The sequence below is a fragment of the Guyanagaster necrorhizus genome (genome assembly GCF_019112545.1).
Source record: "Guyanagaster necrorhizus MCA 3950 unplaced genomic scaffold BT62scaffold_3, whole genome shotgun sequence".
In the NCBI taxonomy this organism is placed as follows: domain Eukaryota; kingdom Fungi; phylum Basidiomycota; class Agaricomycetes; order Agaricales; family Physalacriaceae; genus Guyanagaster; species Guyanagaster necrorhizus.
This window is the reverse complement of record NW_025064882.1, coordinates 1,836,075-1,857,767: the sequence shown is the minus strand read 5'-3', so window position 1 is coordinate 1,857,767 and position 21,693 is coordinate 1,836,075. Positions and strand designations below refer to the sequence as shown.

The window sequence follows — 21,693 nt, the reverse complement described above, 5'->3', positions numbered from 1 at the left end:
GTTGCCAAGTAACCAAGTAAAATGCTTCAAGCTTCAAACTTCAAGTTTGGAACATAATCTGGTTTCTACAAAGATATGGTAAAGTAGTTGACTTTTGGATCCCGGGCGTTTCCGAACAGAAGAATAATGAAGATGCTCGTGAAACCGACCATATCGAGAAGAAGGTTGAAGTCGGACTTAGTCCGAGACCGGGAAGAAGAGATTACGGTCATGTTCCATTCTATGAAAAGAACGATTGCTAGGTACATACCAAATCTCCTGCACCACTACGGGGCATCTTGGAGAAAACAGTGACCCGGAATTCTGTGGTTTTAATTTTAATCCTCATTCCTTCTCGAGACACTCGCAAGATATAGAATGGCTGCAAAAATGCCAATATCCTTCAGACAATCCTCGCCTACCTATCATACTTATTCGTCATCATGTCAATCGTCTCCATCATAGGCATCTTCGCTTTTCGCATAGCCCGAGTGTGGATTCCTGAGTCCCGAGCAATGGCCCGACACAGCTGTCTTTGGAAAGTAGTATTTGTGAACAAGAATGACTGGAATGGATGGAAGTCGGACAAGTACAACCCGGTTACTACTGGATATGTTTGAGCTCGGTGAGCTTGCGCTTTTGTATCTCAGCCATTTGCTCACCCTTTACTCAGAGTGTAAGAAATTATGCGAGGCTCACGGGACGTGTAATTCTTGCCAGAGTGCGTCTAATTTCTCAGCATCTTCACGTTTGTCTGACTGTTTTCTAGCCTTTTCACTCGAGGAAGAAGCAGAGGAGTTTACCTGTGCATTGTTTGAGGGAGTACATTGAGAGCGCGATGTGGGAGGATGATTACGAAGCTGACGACATCGATTACACTTTTTGCTGGAACTCCCAGTCCTAGATTGTGGATGAATCCTTTCTTTATGGGACAAGATATTAGACTTTTGTATATTTTGTATTATTATGCATACCGTGCATGTGTGTTCACTCCTTGTGTTCGGGTCAACCCTGAAGATACACGCGCGACGATCCTTTATGTACCGCGATTTCTCTCGGTCAGAGGCAGTCTTGTCAAGACATTGAAGTCATCAGAACCAGATCAATGCAGTCATATTCTGTTTGTTGACAGCTTGGGAGCATGGTAAAGGGCAGGCTCGGAAAGTTCTACTACTGGGCAGACATACCAGCCTAGAACCAATTACAAACTAGTTACGGTATTCTTCAGTAGTAGCTAGAGAGTCAATGGGTGCCCTACGAAGAGGTAGAATTGAGGTCTTGATGTGAATGAAGAAAGGAATTGCCGACAAATTGCAGAACAGACCCAACTTTAGCGCGTCCTCGGCCCGACGCTCCCACGTGCTTCGCTTATGTAAGGCGTTTTCAGAAAATTTATGCGGGGGAAGTTCTGGTAATTTCCTTCACCTTCCTCTTCTTTCATCTCGTTTACTTGAGATTGAAACTCTCACCTCTTTCCTTTTTCCAGCTCTCTTGTTCTCTACCACGAAAAGCTCTTTTTGAAAGGTACGCCAGTGTCTTTGCCAACTGAAACCCTGTGCCAAGTTTGCTGACGAATGGTCTTTATTTTCTTTCGCCTTTATTCTTCTCGCGACAATGGTATGTGGTATGCTCTTCTGTATGTTGGTATCTATTTTCGCCTTCCTCTGTTTTCTGTCGAATACCCGTGGTTCATTCGTCCCTGCTTCTTACACCCACGTACCTCCCAACAATTTTCGTTCAACATCACGTCCAGATGCACCACCTCTCCTCCACTATCCGTCTTTCCGCACGCAAAATTAGTGGTGTTCGATATGCGCACAAAGATATCAAATTCAGTAATGAAGGACGCGCGGCAATACTCAATGGTGTCAACATCCTTGCTAACGCTGTTAGTGTAACCTTGGGACCCAAGGGTATGTCTAGACCCACACCCTTATTGAGGCAATGCTGATGTGGATTGGTTTTCAGGCCGCAATGTGATTATTGAACAGAGCTTTGGCGGTCCAAAGATCACGAAGGGTGAGTAACGGGCTTGAATGAGGATATGCAGGGTGCTGACAACAGTCATTAGATGGTGTCACAGTCGCTAAGGCTGTTACTCTAAAGGACAAGTTTGAGAACCTGGGTGCCAGGTGGGTGTTGCGGGCACGCCTAGGAATGTTGCAAACTAACGTTCCGCAGACTCGTTCAGGATGTCGCACAGAAGACCAACGAGATTGCTGGAGACGGAACGACAACTGCTACCGTGCTCGCTCGGGCCATCTATGCTGAGGGCGTTAAGAACGTAGCTGCTGGGTGCAACCCAATGGACCTCCGCCGGGGTTCGCAAGCAGCTGTGGAAAAGGTCGTCGCCTTCCTTGGCGACAAGACGAAGACGATCACAACAAGTGAGGAAATTGCCCAGGTTGCTACGATCAGTGCGAACGGCGATGTCCATGTCGGGAGCCTGATTGCACAGGCGATGGAGAAGGTCGGCAAGGAGGGTGTCATCACGGTCAAGGAGGGAAAGACAATTGAAGACGAGATTGAGATCACGGAGGGCATGCGGTTCGACCGGGGATTCATCAGTCCATATTTCATCACGGACGTCAAGGGCCAGAAATGCGAGATGGAGAAACCGTTGATCTTGCTCAGCGAGGGCAAGATCAGTGTGCTTGCTGATATCTTGCCGTCTCTGGAGATTGCCGCTAGGGAGAGACGGCCATTGGTCATTATCGCTGAGGATGTCGACGGCGAGGCATTGGCAGCTTGTATTCTCAACAAGCTACGTGGTCAACTGCAGGTCGCTGCGGTAAAGGCCCCTGGCTTCGGGGACAACCGCAAGAACATCCTTGGCGATTTGGCGGTTCTTACTGGTGGTACTGTGTTTAGCAACGAGGTCGACATCAAGCTTGAGCATGCATCGCGGGAGATGCTCGGTAGCTCCGGTAGCTTGACTGTAACCAAGGAAGACACGATCGTTCTTAACGGTGAAGGCGAGGGCCGGGCAATCCAGGCGCGGTGCGAGCAGATCCGAGGGTTAATTGATGACAAGGGCACGAGCGATTACGATCGTACACGTCTACAGGAGCGTCTTGCTAAGCTGAGCGGCGGTGTTGCTGTCATTAAAGTCGGCGGCAGCAGCGAAGTCGAAGTGGGAGAGAAGAAGGACCGATATGATGATGCCCTTAACGCGACGCGTGCAGCTGTTGAGGAGGGTATCCTTCCTGGGGGCGGTATTGCCCTTCTCAAGGCTTCGCAGATTCTAGACGGTGTCGCGACCGCTAACTTTGACCAAGAGCTAGGTGTCAGCATCATAAAACGCGCCCTTGCTGGACCAGCTCGGGCAATTCTATCGAACGCTGGTGAAGAGGCAAGTGTCATAGTTGGCAACGTGCTAGAGCGTTACGCTGGTGAAGACAAGTTTAGCTGGGGATACGACGCGAGCAAGGGCGAATATGTTGACATGGTCAAGAGTGGCATTGTTGACCCGCTCAAGGTCGTACGCACGGCGCTGGTTGATGCATCCGGTGTTGCTAGCTTGCTGACGACGAGTGAGTGTTCCATTGTCGAGGCAGAAGTTGAGGAGAAGGGCGGCCCACCGATGGGCGGAATGGGCGGAATGGGCGGCATGGGGGGTTTCTAGGCCCTCAAAAATATTACTAATATTGTATTTCACCCCACTCAATTTAATCTCATCACATGATCGTGCGTCCTGAATTTCGTTATTGGTCACGTCACACTACCGACAACTTTCGACGACCACGAAAAACGAACGCGATGCCCGCCCCAACGTCGTCCCCCGGTTTGTTATCACCAATTCCAGCGCTATACTTGTATCCTCTGAATGACTCGTTCGTGCCGAAACATATATCACTGCAAGGGAGGGTGAAGATTGGACGCCAGACGAATGCAAAGACGACCCCTGGAGAGAGGAATGGCTATTTTGACAGCAAGGTCTTGAGTCGACAGCATGCTGAAGTGTGGGAGGAGAATGGCAAGGTGCATACAGCGTTCTCTACTAGACATACAGTCGCTGACTTAGTGGCAGATATACATTAAAGATGTCAAAAGTTCTAACGGAACCTTCATTAACGGCGAACGACTCAGCCCTGAAGGCGTAGAGAGTGAGAATTTCGAGCTGAAGAGTGACGACATCGTCGAGTTTGGAATCGATATTGTCGGCGAGGACAACAAAACAATCGTGCATCACAAAGTAGCTGCCCGGGTCGTGTGCGTGTTTACGGAGCAGGATGCAATGGTTGCTGCACGGTCGGAGCAAGCATCACATTCACTAGGGCCCGCCCCGGTAGCCTCGTTTAACCCACCTGCTCCCCCTGGGCCTGTACCTGGACGACGACCGGGCGGGCTACAAGCCATGGGAATGGGTGGAATGGGCGGAAGTATGCGTCCGCCTGGGAAGAGCGGGTTGACCTTTGAGCATATTTTGAGCAGACTGCAAGGGGAGCTTCAAAAGAGTCGGGAAACTGGCGCGGAGCTGGGGGCGCTGACGGGCGCCATGGGGGACATTGGGGAGGTGTTGGGTGGTGGGGCGGGAAGTGCGATACCGGTGAACGGGGCTCTGCCGCCGGTCCGGCCTCCCGTGCAGGTAGTCGAGGAGCGTATAGAAGAGAAGGAGAAGGAGAAGAAGCCGGAAGACGAAGGTGCAGCAGTCATGGGTGAGGTTCAGAAGCAGTTGGCTGAGACCCAGCATGCTTTGGATGTTCATGTTGAGAAGGTCAGGGAACTGGAACAAAAACTGAAGGAGCAGGAAAATATGTGGCGAGAAATTCGCAGTATGATTGTCGATGGCATGACCAAACGAAACGAGGTAATTCTCACGACCTGGTTCTATGTGTTTTTCTAATATTCTCAGGTCGACGATGATGACGACGATGCACGAAGCGTTACTACAATTACGGAACGAGAACTAGAGACGGTCGAGGAGGTTGATGAACGTGAAGAAGACGAGCCACCACAGGAGCGAGCTCGCCCCAAGACGCCGGAACCAGGCATGATGGAGACGACGAATACAAGACAAGACTGGTCCTCCGTTATTGATGAGCTCAGCCTTAAGGTTGGACGGTTAACCGACCAACTAGCAGGGACACTCGAAAGCGCAGGGGTATTACGGGCGCAACATGAAGCGGCGCAAGACGTTATCCGTGGTCTTGAGAAGAAGGTTGAGCGACTCGAGGGCCTGCTCACTGAACGGGATAGTGAGCGGGAGGAATGGGAACGGGAACGGGAACGTGCTGGCCGATGGGAGGATGTTATACGTCGAGTGGAGGAGATCGAGCGGCGGCAGAAGGAGGAGAAGAAGCCAGAGGCAGAGGTCGTCAAGGTCTTTCAGGGCGACGGCCCGCCAAGTCCTCGAAGTCTTAGCAGTGATTCCGACGGACATGACGGTGGAAGTAGCGGGAGACCGAGAAGGCGTGGACGACGGGGGCAGAGTATCAGTGTCCCGCCGCCAAACGATACAGACGTGGATGAAGATGGATACGTGAAGGTGGAGGACCTGTCAAAAAAACAAAAACTCAAGGATGTCAAGGGCAGGCAGGAGATGTTGACTGCCTTTGGTGTGATTGTGGTAGGGCTGGCAGTCGCTGGTGTGGTTTGGAAAGTCAAGGAGTAGACGCTCACTGGGAACACTTTCACTTCTGGTATTTATTATTTATGTTATGCACTTTACTGCTACATACCTTAATTTTTCATTTCAACGAATATGCCCTCAAGTCAGCGGTACACGGTGAAATTTCGTGACTGTCCCGGAAAGCCTAAAACTCACATCAGCTGCCATCAGGAAAAAAAGATTGAGGTATGTAGGCTACTTGTCTGAGAGCATTCATGCTAATGAAGATTGATAGCATTTTTCAAAGGCGTCGTTGACATCGCATCTTTTCACGGGGCGTGGTATCATCGTAGTATCACCTCCAACTCCGATTCTTTCACCAACGATATCGGATTCTACTTTTTAAACCATGTAGACTACACGCTCACCACGAATTGAGAGGCTCTTACAGCACCATAACTACTCTTCTCCAGAGGACAAGAGCACCCCCTTGAAATTCTCTCATCGACTTGCCAGTCACTCTCGAGCCTTAAAGCACAGGATATTCTTGACAGAATCTCAACCAGAAAAGATTGGCCTCGGGGCAGGAGTTGTCATACATATCGTATAAACCATACCAGACGATATCCTTCGGGAAATTTTTCGTACTGCGTTGACGACACGCTGTTTTTACAGCAGGGCGCCTCTCAACTGCAAAGAGTTGTCCTTGGACACTATCCCACGTCTGCCACACTGGAACGAAGTCGTGGCCATAGTCTTCGGCCAGCATATGTAACAGGGACATTGTTCAGTCACCTAGCATCAATCCTGCACCCCGCATTCAATATCTCACCGTCGTCGTCCCTTTCACGTCCTTTGAAATAGGCTTCACGGCGTTCAGAAGATACTTTGATCTATTGCAATTCTTGCGGCTGGAACGTGTCAAATCCCCCACACGCCTGCTGAACCGATATTCGATGATGCCGTGGTGAAAGCATTCGAGACGGCTCATCGGCACTTATTATTTCGCGGCGCACATCAACTGGAATTCCCTACCACTATCTCAAATCTCTGTTAATACAGTTATGCCGAGTCGCAGAAGAGTCTCAATCAAGAGGACTGCACATCTTTGCTAGAGTTCCTACGCGGGTTACCCAATATCCGTCACCTCGTTAGGGGAATTTTCCAGGGTATATTACTGCCAAGTTGGACTTCGAAGATGTCGTCCGAATCAACACAACACCTTCTGCGGAACGTCTATCCACGCCGACGTATGACGATAATGACGTTGCATCTGTTATCGAGACCCGTCTTCCCCCAACAGTTCAGAAGGTGGACCAGATCCAGTGCAAATCGTTGACGGCAGTGTACCTGGAGTGGCTAGCCAGTGCTTTATTTAATTGAAATTACTGGATAACTGAATGGTGTTCGAATGTCGTGCATATCGACGTGTACCCATGCGAGATTGCGCGACGAATACCGTTGAGGATAATTTTCCACAAAAGCCGACCTACTTACTATTCAAAAGTGATTTCCATAACACCACTACATCACGAAAATTCGTTGTCCACTGTCAGCATTAAACCACCGTTTCACCGACCTCTGACTGCGAATATGAGTCGGTGTACAGTTGCTCGATCCGACGTGCGGTTCGGAGCCCCTCGAAGTACTCTGAGTTAAGTAGCAGAAAAGAAGAGGAGTAGGAACCCACCCGAAATACATCAAGATAGTTGAGTAGGCCAAGATCATAGAGCTCCGTCATGGACGGGGATGTTGCGGTATTGATGATGACGGAGGTGTAACTTCGCGAAGAAAGTAATAGCAAACCGACGAATCATAATCCACGAAATATCATACTGAATTGCTAGTGAGGAGGGCCTTTTTTTGATTGGAGGGCATTTAAAAAGTTTGGGATGATAGAACAACCAGGTATATTCATCAGTCTCAAAAACGAGCAGTGCCATGGTATAACAGTAGACACTAAAAGAAGTCACCAAGCAACACATTTTGGGATCCACTAATTCGAAAAGTTTTAGCAAGAACACATAGCGGAGTGAATCTTTTATACGGACTAGAACTGTGATCGTGTTGATGTCGATGAGAGACGACTGAAGCCTAAACCCGAAGTCATTATGTACAACTTTTGATTCTAATATTGCAGTAGCTTTGATAGCACAGAAACGAGTTCAAAGGAGCAACCTGAAATCCACTAAATGTTGAGCAGATGGTTTTTTTCATCGAATAACTTTACCAATGCCAGGAAATGCATTCAGCTTGCATCCAATGCATCCAGTACACGTTTACTGAGCATAATTGGCCTGACAAAAATGAAACCCAGAATGAGCGATAATCCACAGCAGTCTGCTATACTTTAGGACTATGGCAGAGAGCGCTCCGTAGGTCTCGCCTATTGAAGTTGGCCGCGTCATAGCAAGAAAGTCATCGGAGCGTAAGGCAAGCCATCACAATAGACTAGAGATGTCACCGATACATGGCAGCAGGGGAATTCAACAGACACCACTCCGACAGATTCAAGGTCAAGCTATGCCCTGAGTTATAAGAGAAAGCTGAGATTCCGAAGACACGAAGTGTCGAGAGGTTCAGTCGACACCTATGCATCGGCCTATTCGGAGCTATTATATATTTAGATAAGTGATTCATATTCAGTAGCGCGATCGTTACCATATTTTAGATAATTTTCGCCCCGACGTACCTCAGTCCTTTACACCACTACGAGTGAAGACTGAGACCCCTAACACGAAGACAACTCGAGTCTGCGCAAGCACCATAAGTAGCTGACAGAAGACCCGTCATTGAGTGAAAATCGCAAATTAGCTTTCAGAGGCGTGTTATCTGCAAGTCGTTAGGGACTGTGTCAAAAAGGGGAAGTGCGATGGACAGGGACACGGCCCCTGCCAAGCCTTCCAGCATACGCACTTGAGGTTGAGTTTGAGTATGGGTTCAGGTGATATCAAAGGAACCCTCTGGACATAACGCCGTAAGATGGTCAAGACCCAGGGCAGAAACAGCCTACATGTGTAAAAAAATTCAGATTCAGGGCGCAGTGCAGAATCATACAATAAGTAATAGTGGTTCACGAGTACATCCTCTCGAGAGGCTACGACGCGATTTTGTTTTGAGGGTGGAGAAGCCCGTAGCTGTCGGGGAGGACTTTTTTTCAGGTGTGAAATAAATTTCATGGACGATAATACCCTGGGATTTTGCATGTCATCCAAGAGTCTTCAAAGCAATGCAAAGGTGTCTCGCGAAAGACGTCCGTCGGTGCCTCCGGCTGGGATCGACGAGACTCGTCTGTTCTGGTAGGAACTCCAAGGGTTCGTGGTGGGCAGATCGTTCTAAGCGGAGGATTTTCAGGTCCTTGGACAGGATCGAGACCATTTCATTCATATGTACTTCAGATCGCAGTACGGTAGCACCCTTACGCGTTTACGTCAAATGGACTACAATAACTGATAGGAACCTGGAGGGTTCGTCAGCTTAAGCTCATTGGACGCTGGGTCGCATACCTTCATTTCCTATCTGACGTGGGAGTGAGGGCCGCAAGGCAGCGTTCTAGAATCAATTTACTGCCGGAATCTTGCCATCGTAAGGTCGGTACTTAGCGGGAACCAGTAAGAAAGAAGGACGCTGGTCCTCGAGGACCTAACTTCCTCAGGTTCAGGTCAAGTTACCCGTCACTAACACGGCCTCCTCTCCGCTAAGCTGAAAAGGAAGTCTTGATGACAGGCTAAGGGCTAAGTTTAATTCTTATGCATCTCATTGTCGTGTTGGTAACCTGTGTGATTCTGCTCTGGCATCAAGAAACCTCAGGGACAGTGAAGTTCGTTGCTCTCATTACCTCCGTCGGGCATCCGCGTCGGCTATTACGAGCAATCCGAAGGCTGTTCTCGGTGTTAAAGCCAGATTGCTGCGCTATCCAGGTAGCGAAAGATTAAGGTAAAGAGTTTCACGAGAGAGCATTTTGACGTGCCGTGAGGAATGTTCTTGACTCTTGAAGACTTCAGATTAAGTCTGACAGTGATAACGAGGTCATTGGCGAGTTCCTAAATTCCTCTTGAGTCCACGCCCTTTTCCCTTGATGCGGTTCCTTGGCGCATCGTCCTGTACAAGGGCATGGTCGGCTGATATCTTCACCCTTGGCAGGCCATCTATTCATAGTCGATGATGCGCTCGTCGGCGACCCGTTTCTTTGCGAACATCGGACGGAAGTGAACATATGGGTTCAAAGTGATTGGCCGCTTTGGCATAATACTGCCTTCGAATTCGGTCCAGAAAAGGTGTTGACAGACGTGAAGGCTAGGAACTGATGAAAATGAATGCGTGTTTGCAATCGGATTTCTCTCATGGATTCGAGGTTTCTATCATGTGCTAGTGAAAGGAAGATATGGCCGGTTGCTGCTTGGCTGCCCTTCTGGCGTGTTTGGATTGATGAGAGCGAAGTCATATTCGGGTAAGGGGCATGATAATTATAAGCCATAGTTAGGTCTCGCGCAGAACGACACCCACGCCGTGCAATCACGTTTGATTCGGGTGATGCATATGGGACTTGTACCCCGGATCCAAAGGCTGAGGTATCGAGCAACAGAGATATTGGCCTTGTACGTACAACAATTGTCACACTAGAAACACAAGAAACACAGCACAAACACAGTTAGACAAAGAGCATGTAACAAAGAAAAAAAACAGATAAAACAGATAGAGAGAGAGAGAGGAGAAGAATAGTTCATCAGCCTCTCGCTTCGGCTGCATCTACCGCTTCAAGCAGGTCATCTACGACGCTCTCTTCAGGTTCCCCTGACTCCCCAGCGGCAGCGTCCTCACTCTTCGCTCGATCCTTGTCCGCCTTGTCTGACTTGTCAAGCCCCACTGCTCGAACCTGTGACTCTCGCATATCAACATCGCCATCGGCGTCGATCTCGTCGACCTCACCGTCAGCGTCAGCATCGGCATCGCTCTCCTTGCCGGAGCCGTTTGAGTGAGAAGGAGTAATGCGGCGTACCGAAGGCGTGTCACGCTCGACGGCAATGGGAGGCAAGGAAGGAACGACAATAGTGTCGGAGCGATGCACGCCGGAAGGAGACGCGCGATGGATGGATGGAGAGTGGTGAACAGATGAAGAAGAAGAGGAAGAAGGTCGCGGCATGGGATTGGAAGGGTGTGAAGGCGACGGTGAAGGGTGCAGTTGAGGCTGAGGAAGGTTGTTTCGTGCGAGTTGAGGGTTGAGGGTTTGGGAAGCTCCCAGCGTGCCCCGCCGTTCGAAACGTTTCATTTTTTTGCGACATCTAGAGATCGTAATTAGTCAAATGAAGATAAGCAGTTGGTTGGAAAGACATACCGGTCACATACGGTACCTGGACCCATTGGCCCTGGACCCCATTTCTCAACACATTTGTCTTCTTTGTAGCGGCCTGGCTGACCGCAGCTGCGACATATTCTCTGACCTTGCTCATTGGTTGGGGGATAGATCTTCTGTTCGATGCCTACATTGATAGAAGGATGCGCTGAGAGAGAGGCTGGATGAGAAGAAAGATGCGGGGGATGGGTGAGAGATGGTTGTTGAGTTTCAAGGACCTGACTGCCGGGATTGTACTTGCCCTTCTTAGTAGGTGCGCCAGTGACGACTGGAGCAAAGACGTGCGTCTGATATTGCTGCTGCGGGAGAACACCATCGGGAACGAGCTTTCCGGTGCCAGCGCCATTGCGACGAGGCGGAGGGTGAGTGTACATGGCACCTTCGTCGCGATCAGCAGCCTGCAGGATCATCTCATCGATGGATGAGTGCGATGATGAGCGAGAATGTGACCGATGAGGACGCTAAGGAAAGGGGTCAGATATAGAGCAGGACATCCCGGAAGACGCTCACAGATTCATGCCGGCTCTTCTTAGCAGCATGCCCGCCCATCTCCATGCTGTCCGACCTCGGCCGGACCCGCCCGCCAGCTGATGACTGCTGGCCCTTGCGAAGAAGATGTGTGCCTACAGGCGGAAGCATGCCCTGGCTCGAGTAGACCTTATCTTCACCGCCAGCGATATCGGTGATGGAAGGCACAGGGATGACAGGAAGTTCACGAATGAGAGCGCCGGCACCGACGCCCTTGCCGACGATATCGACGCTTCTGTCGAGGGCGAGTCGCGCGTCCTTGCTATGGGCGTCGAGGACAGAGAGATAGTCCCGTAGCTGGCACCAAAGATCGGTAATCGCCACCCGTCGTGCCATCTCTTCGTCTCTGAGACATTCTGCGCTATATGCACGTTGCTCGAGGCCCCGTATCTTGTCGTGTAGATCCTGAGAGGAGCCATTGGACGAAGCAGCGTCGAAGGCCTCCGCGAGACTTTTCCAATGGTCTGCGCGTCGTTTTTCTTCAGTAAGAGAGTGGCGCAAGGCCTCGATTTCCTTGTAGCTGTCTGTGAGAAGGGCAGCTATCTGGCTGCGAGAGGATGGCTGGGCATTATCGCGGTCACGGGCAAGGATGTGATTGGTGGAAGGAAGGGATGGAGGCGGAGGAGGGGACATTGGGGCGAAAAAGACGGGAGGCGGAATCCGGGGCGCATGGTCTTTATAGGCGCCATCCGCCTTCGCGTCGTTAAAAAGTCGGCCCGTCGTCACATGGCCGGCCAGGACCCCGGATACCCCAACCCGCCTCCGACTTCTTCGACCCCATCCATCAGAACACCTTGCCTCGAGGCATTCGCATGTTCCCTTGCCTGATCTATCCTGATCCAACTGATTACTACTGCTCAGCAAATTTGTTCGTCGCCATTTGCCTATCCATCTACTCACCGCCGGCCCGCAGCCCCTGCCTCCGAAACATTTTGTCTCATCCTCTATGATGCCGCCAGTCTGTTCCCCCCCTTTTCAGATCCCAATATTCGATGCCGACTGAAATTGTCTTGCATTTACCAATTCCATACCCCTTCGGCGGAGCACCATGCGAAGGGGGGGACAAGGCAGCCCCTAGCCTGGACCCTCAAGCCCCCACGCCGATCCATTTTGTTAAACTGGTAAATCATGATCAACCTGAACAGCTCCGCGCACCACAGGAAAAAAAAATAATAAAGGCGCTACACTACGTGCACTTTTAACTTGCTCCTGTAAATAAAATACGAGGTCGAGGGGAATATGTACAGGTGATCCAATGTTTTTATATGTGACCCCAGGTTCAAGTGGCGCGTACGGAACCCTCCTAAAGTTTCTGTTCACAAATTTATACAGGACTGCGACTCGTATGCCAATCTAAATTCAGGACCTGGGCGCTCAGGCGGGCCGGCTCCCGGTGCTTGCCAACGCCGTATTGTACAAACAATAATGCGTCATCGATCGAGATTCGTACTTTAACCAATTGCAGCTTCCTTTCAGTATTAATTGTGATTCTACGTGAATCAACTCTGCGCAGGCTTTCCACTGATAATCACAAAGTTGGACGCTAATATTGGCTCGCAGAAGAATTATGTTCTTTCATTTTACTTCCCTTTCATCGAGTATTTTAACGACTCGAACAGGCAGAGTATTTTGCCTCTGATCATTGTCCCTAAGAGCGAGTCCGATCAGAGTCCGGCGGCAATTAAGGAAGGCTGACGACCTCTGATTAGGTTGCGGTCGAGTATCCACTCTCGCTGTGGACTTTTAGAGACCTTAGCGGTGTACGTGTAATTTCACACGAGCCGGGGTCGCGACTTGTCGTCTGTCATCGCGGATCTTGAAGACCTCGGACAGACGCGGTATATGGAAGCTCCTCGTACATGAATTATAAGCCACCCTGATGCTTCCATATCAGCGACAACATTGGAGAGCCAAACGAACTCTCCAGGTGCTCACTTGGCTCTATCCCTCTCCCTTGCCCTTGCCCTTCGTTCCAAATTGGAATACCTCAGCCGTAGCTCCAGCTGGATGCCGCATCACTTCTATGATATCCCTAATCCCGTCTTTGACAAAGGATCTTCCATTTGCAGATAGTCGTACGCCGAGATATCGATACTGCTCATGATTCCCCGGTCCCCGCGTTTCCATGTCCTACGAGCGTCCAATCCGCGACGGATTCCCGCACCTCGCTTGGGACCGCACTAGACGTGAATAGCAGCGGCTGCAGGCCATGGTTGGAACACGGCGCGGCAGCGTGAAATGGAGCTATTATGGTTGGTTCGCACCTAGCCATCTTCCACCAAATGTGGCTTTTTAACTTCCTCATGACGCTGTTAACGAGATACGGGGTGAGAAACGCAGTATAGATAAACGTGTTGCTAAATGTGACATAAACTTCGAGTTCACAGGACTACTCTCACAGCCGTATGCTCCGTATGTCCGCTGTATTGCAGATGGTTCGGCCTCCAGTACCTTAATTCTAGCGCCAACGTGAGCTTGTGCCGGAGCATAAGGGTCGAGTTTTTCTATAGCACTACTGAATTACTGCTCTAGAATGATCCGCTTTAAGTAGGAGATCAGGCGCCGCAAAACGAGAGGCTATATCGAGCATGCTTGCAGTGACTCCAAAAGCGGTATGAAGGGCGGGAATTCGCGCCTTGGAGAAAGGACACGGGGCGGTCGGCGTCGTTGACATAGAGTATTTTGCAAGGATTGTGCCGGCGGAATGTCGGGTACAGTCTGGCTCTTTTAAGCCTATGGCGCCACGCAGGGACAGCAGTCCCATCGATAACAACCTTGCGCCGTGATGCAAACAAGGACGTGGCGCCTACAAAAGCAACAGAACACACGTCCGACACGTCGGTCAGGAATGTCGATATTGCCGTGATCACCAATAACGAGGGGGCCACGAACATAACAGTGTCAGAAGTCCCCCAAAGTGGCCACTAATGGAAATAAACACCCATGCGCATGCGCGCGACGTGCTGATGGGGATACCTCACAACCATGAGCGGGTGAGTCCGCTACCCATGACGAGAAAAGCATCAACGCGAGGCTCCAAAGAAGGTGGATACTTGGAGGCTTGAGAAATGGATCCGGCACGGAACAGTGGCACCCCAAAGCCGTTAAATTCACAAGCATTCCGGACCCGACCTGTGTCGCGAGAAAAGCAAAAAGTGGACACGGGAGGAACAAGAAAGGAAAGAAAATGAGTACGGGCCAAGCTCGGAAGCGGATTTTGTTATCGTTCGTGATCTACTTCTATGATATCAAATCATGAAGGCTGATTGGTCCAGGAGGGCAAGGCGCATACCCTGCCGGGCGCTGTACCTTCAAATGCCGTCAAGGTGGAGGATTGATCTTTGCGGAGGAGGGAATAAAAACAGGCATGATAACATCCCGTGGGTGATATATGGGTAACACTGACGTTAGCCTCACGTTAATCGTAGGGGGGAACGAGCTCTTCGCATCATGACGCACCAGTTGAGGCGCCAGACGTGCGCTGGGGTTACCTTTCACCCGCCCGGACGTTTTACAGTGAACAGTCGAACCAGACCCGATATGGCCATCGTGAGAAGGATCGTTTGATTTCGCAGTATTGTGAAGAGATAAAAAAGGTGGTCTTGATTTTCGCTTTGAACGGGAAACTTGACGATACGATCAACTAGAAAGCAGAATGAGGACGTGGGCGCGACAGAACCTACCGGTTATTTCGTCTAGCTGAAGAACAAAGACAATGATCACGACAGTTCAGTAAGCGGACTGGACAGCCTCGAGCGTCGATAGCGCCATCCCGGCCTATCCGCCCTGCCGTCACATGAGCGCTCAAAATTATCCCAGGACCCCGAAGAGCGTTTAATTGCCAAGAACTAATCTCTTCCCCTGACGTCGGGGTCTTCAAGGATCAGAATGCCTCATGGTGGAGCGCCCGCCCATCTGAGCTCGAACTTGATCTGATAAGTAGCTTGGAAGCTTCCCAACGAGAGAGGCCGAACAAGAGATGGCGTTGAACGCATGGTAAACACGTCGTCACCGCACCCAATGTTGTGGTGGATCGGAGTGCAAAGTTGGCGCGGGGACAGCGGAAACCTTTTCTATCAGACATTATTTCAAGAGACGGAACAACGTACTAATGTGATAATATGTCGTGCAAGTGGCAGTGAGGACGGCGGATCGGGAGTAGAAGGAGAGTGTTTGCCGTGCTTCAGGCGGAGGTGTACTAAGATTCTTCTAGGATCAATTCCAGTTGTCCATCAACGTCGATTACTGAACAGGAAAAAGCTGGCACTGTGCATATACGATCTGGAAGCTTGAGCTTGAGCGAGAAGGCGAGCGACTGTGAACAGGGTGAACGCATTCAGATGGGCGTTGCAAACCCACTAGTCAACGCTCAAAGTAGCGCGCGGCCCTATCTAAAAATCCCGACTCCAATAGGATCCTTTTCGGTCAGAGAACTGAGAAACGAAATGCGGACAAGTAGCCCAAAGCCTCATTACGTGACAGAGAGTCGTCGACAAAGATCCCAGTAAAAAGGAAGACTCCCGCCCGGAAATGAAGAGGCCGCCGAGAGCAATGTTAGAGAAAAGATCACTCGCCGCGAACTCGACGAATGCAGCGAATTCGAACATTTTACCAATGACTCCGGGGGGAGACAGGTCGACGTCGTGAAAGGAGTACAAGCGGAGACAAATGGGCCTTTGGGACACGTCGTGCTGTGACGTGGAAAGGCGGAAAGGCGCGTATAAGTTACTGAAACGGCGGAGGCCTGCTTTTCGGCCGTATGTTCCAAATCTTAGAATACTCTCATGTACGGCCCCGGTGCCTCGAATTTTCACCTATAAATAAAATCCAGTACTGCAGGCTTCCCACTTGGAATCCCTCTTCCACTCATTTCAACCTGACCAGTGACCGAATGTCTTTTGGGAATTCGCCAACTATTGATTTTTCTGCTGCTCCGTCTGCCACGGAACGTAGTCGAGAGCTTGAACAGCGGCCAACTTTGCAGAGAAATGGAAGTTGAAATCATTTTCAAACGCTGCTACTGGCGTAGGACGTTCCCGTCATTCTGTTGCATAGGCGCCTTGTTCAGTGTCACCCTCAAACGGTGGTCGCCCGTCTCCGATGCTTAACCGCAAGGGTGATACTTACAAGTGACGCCGCAGCGCGTGTCCTACACTAACTGTCGAAGCATGCTGCGCCGCTTTCGGGAGATTCCAGTTGCTGAGACAGGGTCCTTCGTTGCTATATACAATGATGTATAGCATAATGTCCCCTTTCCTTCATCTCCTGCTAAGCTTCGAGATTTAGGAGTTATTCCGACTTGGTGGCAAGTCAGTTTACCGATGTATGGGTCCTTTATCTCAGCGCCAAAACATTTTGAATCGTTTGTCTTCCACATTCGCTGAATACAAGAAACTGACAAGAAACCACAAGGTTATATCCGAACTGGCGAACTCGGCGATGGAAACACTATCAGTTTATTAATGATGAGCGTATTTTATACTGTTCAACCGTGTGGGAGACTTGCTATTGTGTGTTCCTCGTGGTGCAAAGATTTGTGTAGAATCCACAAATGAGGGTCTCGAACCTCGTGCCGGCAGAACATACCTGGGCACCCAATCCAAGCATGAGCCTGGAATCCTGTATTGTCAATAGTTAAGAGTTTGATACTCTGTTCTCTTCGGCCAACCGTCAACCTGTGACTGTTTCTGAGTCTCTTTCAGTATTACCGTGACCAGGAACATTCAAATTGATGATGGAAATATCAGTTTCTTCTATAGACCAATTTGACGTAGAGGTACCGCGATACGTACCTGGATTCTGAGGAGAGTTATGTAATGGATTCCATGGATATCGCACTGTAGTAGTCTGGGGGTGGACCGGTCGGCAGTGGTGACAAAGCGCCTTCGAGGGAGCGCCTCTGGTTACAAGGCAGGTAGCCGAATTCGATAAAGTCCTGGAAACAGCCAAAATGTCGCGATACTCTTGCGAAACGAGGATTGTATATGGGGGTAAATTCGAAGCCTGCTATGGTGTGGGCTAAATCAAATATTATGTGTGACCGTGACTGAGTCACCCTTTAAGTCTACGGTGGTCAATCATGTCGAAGAAAATGGCACTGGAACCCCTGCTACTCGAGTCGTTTCCAGTGCCGCCTTCGTTCATTCCACCGACGCCGACGACCTCCATTAACCCGCCACCATCTCGCCCGCCCGCGACACCGCTACCGCCTGTGCCAGGACCATCTCGCTTCTCTTTTCAAGATAGCCAACGCATTCTTGGCGCCCGTGATGACTCCCTTTCCAGCATTTCTATGCAAGACCTTCCTTCAAATGATGACGATAACGATGGCGGCGACGACGATCTCAACGCACTAACCACCTCGCGTATTCTCCCTAGCCCTCACTCGTCAAAGAGCACGTCGACCCACTCATTCAAGAAAATCACGCCGACCCGTAGCGCCAAACCTCTATCAAAATCTACCCCTGCTATTCCAGCCAGCAATCTGGATAGAGCTATCTCACCAGACATCACCACCATCATTTCTCGCACACCAAAGCCGAGACGAAGCGCTTCCACCACTTTCTCCCTCCGCTCCACCTCGACATCCAAGGCTCTGTCATCGGCCTCGACGAGTAGACGGACTTCCTCACCAATAGGGCTGCCATACGACCGATCCAGTAAGGCAACAACGTGGGAGGAGACAGACTTCATTGATGATTATGGGGAGTTGGAACGAGAGTTGGAAGGCGAAAGAACCGATTCGGATTCCAGCTTGGATCTGCATACGCCACTACCGTGAGTCGCATGTCTAGTCTTCTTTCTTTTTTTTTCCGAGCTCCTCTCCAGCCATCTCATGGTAAAACATGGCCTGCTCTCCCCCAACTCGACACTCTTGCCTGGTGCCCAGTCCATCAACTCGGTTGATTCACTGTTGGTGAGTGAGGATGGCGTCATGATGGATCCACGAGCCAGCATAGTTAGCGTTGGTCAGTTCGCGAATCATGATTGTTGGCTGTGCCTGACAGCAGCTGTCATCTCATCTAGATACGTCCAAGTCTTCGATTCTGAAAGATAATCGAGATACTCCCCGACGCAGAGTTCGACACAGAGACGGTAGGCTGTTGAGGGGTGGTATTGGTTTGACGACAGGCCTAGGCTGGAGCGATAGGTACCCACCTCGTTTGTGCTTCCATTGCTGTCCTTTTGACTTTTTCCCGTATCAGCGAAGATGAAGACGCGCCCTCGGAACTGACAAGGAAAATATCGTCGTTGAACTTGTCATCCTGTCGTCCATCTTCGACACTCTCTGAGAAGAACCTGCGTACAGTCAGGTCTTCGACTACCAGCCTAAGTTGGCGGTCTACGATGTCATCGGGAACGGTGGCGAGATCTTCTTCCACAAGTTCCTACTACCCACCACCCTCTTCTTTTGGTGTGTCCCTTCCAAGGTCTCGTGGCTCTTCCTCGTCGACCTCGTCATGCAATCCACCGCCGGTTTCATTGCGAGGTTTTGAAAGGGCCTTCCGAGGGGGGCTTATGAAGGAAGATGAACTTTACTCGCCTGCGAAGAGCACCACTAGTTCAAGCCCGCCGTCAATGAAGTCGACTTTCATTGATCGCGATAAATCGCTGCCTTCCCTGCCTAATCCCAAAACGGGTTCAATACGGCGACCGGCAAAGACAGTGACAGTGACACCTCTGCCTGTGAAGGGGGAAGGGGAGGGAGCGCGGAAGAGGACGCAGAGTCTGTTTACGGGCGCGCCGAAAACACTACATTTGCCTAGAGCCGTGGTTGGACGAGACCGACCTGCCGTTCCCGTTCCGCGCGTCATGGGCGGGTCGTTGAACAGCAAGCCAAAACCGAGAACAGGGACGGGGATGGTGTACAGGTCAAGCGGTATTGCCCTCTAACGCCTTTATATTTCATTTCGCTATACCGGGTCGGTTTGATTGAGACTATCCATCATTTTACTCTCTTTCTCTATTTGTATTTTTTCGTCATGGTATGTATTGTCGCTGTTATATATCTAACCAACCCTACGTATACCTTCTACACTTGGATTCCTTACACTGTTATATCCTTCTCGTTCACTCTACTACCACTGTTTTTGTCCCCAGGCTCACATTCTTTTGTACGTATAAGCCTATATCTATACGGAACCTGTAATACTTTCATATTCAAGAATACATAAACGGATGGGCTTACTAAGGAGCACTTGCTGTGGCGGCTGATGGAGTATCACTTGTAATTGGTGGCGCATCACTGTCCTCCGTTTGTCGTTTCAAAATATAATGATGAGCCTCCGAACTGAATCATCTAATAGCCATTTATATCTGTAGCCATTTATACCTTGCCGACCTCTCAAGCTCTTTGACACCTCGTTGTCTGGGGTTTGTCCAAGGCATGATAATGTCGTACGATTACACAAGAAATAAGTTAGTGGTATATGGGTAGCACTTATCGCGAGTCCGGGAAGAGCGTTAGTACTGCCCAAATCACGCCCACCGACAACCCAATAATCACTAAGACGGCACCGCCCAAATACATGAAGAGCTCCCATGGTAACCCCTCCGGTGCTTGGGGTGCCTGCGCTCGCTTCTTCGTAGATAGCTCCTTCGCCAGCTTACTCTCCAACTGGACAATGCGTGACCTGGCATCCTCGGGATCCAGTTGATGAGACGCCCCGTCGCCAGAATAGCTGATTTGAACGAAGGAAGGATAATGATGTTCACACCACTGCTCAATCTGAAAAGGGACGTCAGCGAGAACCGCGACGAGAGGGGATTACGAAGTACCTTTCCGCATGCCACGGCTATCCTCAAGAAATTGGGATCTTGGGGAACTGCCTTGGTGTGAATCTTACGACAGTAATCCCGGAATATATATGCTACTTCTCGTGGATTTGTTGACCGCATGATAAGCTACGCCGAATTCAAATAAATAGAATGCCAAAAACATTCAGGGCGACTTACAGAAGCAGCCTCCGCCTTACGAATCTTGATATTTCGTTGGAACATTTCCGCGTTCATAAAGCACAGCTCGAGAGTCGCAATGGCCATAGTAGCGGGAATGGCGCAGAAGTGGAATACGGTCTGATTTCTCAGCACCCGAAGGTAGTCGAGCGCATCGACCAAGTGCCGCATCGCGTCCAGAATCATGGCACTCTGAGCCCACTGCGCGCGTTCTTTCGTTGATCGATCCAGGGCATATAGCTCGTGAATCTCATCGAATCCATACTGTCCCCAAATCTCCTTGGGCCAGAAAAACCGTTTCTCCTCAACATCTTCGCGATAGTCACGAATGATGTTGGTTTTTTGAAGAAGGAGACCCATAGAATTTGACATCTCGAGCTGAGACGCGAGCCAAGGTGCCTCCTTCTCTGAAGCAGCAAAGATACGAGACAATCCTTCGCCCACGAGACCCGCGACGTAATGGCAATAGAGATCATACTCCTCAGTGGTCCCGAGGTAGATTTCCCCCGTTGTGGCGGCCTTGTGCGCGTAATCTGCCATGCCGTTCTCCATCTTCTCGGTGATATCGACTATAACAGCCTTGTACCTGCAGGAAGTCGGAAAAATAGTGGAGAAACAAAGACCATAGAGCTTACGCTGGCAGTAACGAATTAACCTCCTCCACAACGCAGTAATATTCGACTAGCAACTGCCGATCCTTTTCCTTGGGTCCACATCCATCATATTTCCAGCCAGGGGTAATGGTATGCTTGTGGAACGACCTCAACATGGGTTGTTTGACATCGTCGGGGATGGTCATGTCGTCCTCGATAGTATCTAAACCACGCAGTACAAGATAGAACATACATATCTGAATTGTGAGATCAGTAAAAGGATGTGATATTCTGAATGGTTTAGAACACCGACCGTTCTCGCCAAGTCACCATCAAGTTCCTTGATGACCGCCGAAAAACTTCTGCTTGTCTGATCCAGAAAATGCCAACACTTGCGCATATTTTCTCTGTCCCATCCGCTCGTTGCATGCTCCTTCACATGGGTGATATCTCTCTTGTGTTCGTGATACAGCTTGAACTGTAAGAGCGTCCGGAACTCTGTAGGGTGTGTAAGAAGCAAAGCAAGCCACGTCGCGATACCCATGGTCGTGTAGATAAAGACGAAAGGAAAAAGAATCAATGAAAGAGAGACGCAGGATGCGGAAGGGGAAGGAAAGGGGCAAGGCAAGGATTTTTTCCAAAGGATGGTACGACTGAAATTTCACTTCGCGGACCGTTAAACCGGACGCGTCGCCTGGTCAGGAGCACGGAAACACCGCCACGCACCACAGTGC

General features: G+C 50.1%; 8 protein-coding genes across 8 annotated transcripts; 4 read left to right on the top strand and 4 right to left on the bottom strand.

Annotated features, from left to right (window-relative positions):
* Positions 1–320: 320 nt before the first annotated feature.
* Positions 321–1,220, top strand: BT62DRAFT_927200 (uncharacterized protein). Its single transcript, XM_043185197.1, has 5 exons — positions 321–585; positions 642–733; positions 783–901; positions 954–1,111; positions 1,167–1,220. Exons 1-3 carry the CDS (start codon positions 554–556, stop codon positions 881–883), a joined length of 225 nt encoding a protein of 74 aa, XP_043044984.1. The 5' UTR covers positions 321–553; the 3' UTR covers positions 884–901; positions 954–1,111; positions 1,167–1,220.
* Positions 1,221–1,732: 512 nt separating this feature from the next.
* Positions 1,733–3,604, top strand: BT62DRAFT_883640 (chaperonin GroL; the record flags this gene model as incomplete). Its single annotated transcript, XM_043182761.1, has 4 exons — positions 1,733–1,892; positions 1,948–1,998; positions 2,051–2,111; positions 2,161–3,604. The coding sequence occupies 4 exons, from the start codon at positions 1,733–1,735 to the stop codon at positions 3,602–3,604; spliced, it is 1,716 nt and encodes a 571-aa protein (XP_043044983.1).
* A 92-nt stretch (positions 3,605–3,696) lies between these two features.
* On the top strand, positions 3,697–5,996 carry BT62DRAFT_427222 (uncharacterized protein). Its single transcript, XM_043180856.1, has 4 exons — positions 3,697–3,960; positions 4,010–4,789; positions 4,835–5,776; positions 5,826–5,996. Exons 1-3 carry the CDS (start codon positions 3,739–3,741, stop codon positions 5,591–5,593), a joined length of 1,761 nt encoding a protein of 586 aa, XP_043044982.1. The 5' UTR covers positions 3,697–3,738; the 3' UTR covers positions 5,594–5,776; positions 5,826–5,996.
* Positions 5,997–10,226: 4,230 nt separating this feature from the next.
* Positions 10,227–10,805, bottom strand: BT62DRAFT_927198 (uncharacterized protein). Its single transcript, XM_043185196.1, has one exon. The coding sequence runs from the start codon at positions 10,797–10,799 to the stop codon at positions 10,257–10,259; it is 543 nt and encodes a 180-aa protein (XP_043044981.1). The 5' UTR covers positions 10,800–10,805; the 3' UTR covers positions 10,227–10,256.
* Positions 10,757–12,096, bottom strand: BT62DRAFT_927197 (uncharacterized protein). Its single transcript, XM_043185195.1, has 2 exons — positions 11,394–12,096; positions 10,757–11,344 (listed from the first exon to the last, which is right to left on the bottom strand). The coding sequence occupies exons 1-2, from the start codon at positions 12,042–12,044 to the stop codon at positions 10,826–10,828; spliced, it is 1,170 nt and encodes a 389-aa protein (XP_043044980.1). The 5' UTR covers positions 12,045–12,096; the 3' UTR covers positions 10,757–10,825.
* Positions 12,097–13,966: 1,870 nt separating this feature from the next.
* Positions 13,967–17,018, bottom strand: BT62DRAFT_1000732 (uncharacterized protein; the record flags this gene model as incomplete). The annotated part of the gene is made up of 14 exons (XM_043176667.1): positions 13,967–14,335; positions 14,388–14,645; positions 14,704–14,823; positions 14,871–15,037; positions 15,095–15,110; positions 15,154–15,272; positions 15,339–15,479; positions 15,521–15,620; positions 15,679–15,726; positions 15,887–16,225; positions 16,293–16,371; positions 16,433–16,514; positions 16,571–16,631; positions 16,998–17,018. The coding sequence occupies 14 exons, from the start codon at positions 17,016–17,018 to the stop codon at positions 13,967–13,969; spliced, it is 1,920 nt and encodes a 639-aa protein (XP_043044979.1).
* Positions 17,019–17,467: 449 nt separating this feature from the next.
* Positions 17,468–19,665, top strand: BT62DRAFT_927190 (uncharacterized protein). Its single transcript, XM_043185194.1, has 4 exons — positions 17,468–18,188; positions 18,240–18,379; positions 18,438–18,561; positions 18,617–19,665. Exons 1-4 carry the CDS (start codon positions 17,503–17,505, stop codon positions 19,302–19,304), a joined length of 1,638 nt encoding a protein of 545 aa, XP_043044978.1. The 5' UTR covers positions 17,468–17,502; the 3' UTR covers positions 19,305–19,665.
* BT62DRAFT_942446 (farnesyl-diphosphate farnesyltransferase) lies at positions 19,639–21,646 on the bottom strand. Its single transcript, XM_043187830.1, has 5 exons — positions 21,273–21,646; positions 21,002–21,216; positions 20,367–20,952; positions 20,190–20,315; positions 19,639–20,139 (listed from the first exon to the last, which is right to left on the bottom strand). Exons 1-5 carry the CDS (start codon positions 21,501–21,503, stop codon positions 19,852–19,854), a joined length of 1,446 nt encoding a protein of 481 aa, XP_043044977.1. The 5' UTR covers positions 21,504–21,646; the 3' UTR covers positions 19,639–19,851.
* Between the last annotated feature and the right edge of the window lie 47 nt (positions 21,647–21,693).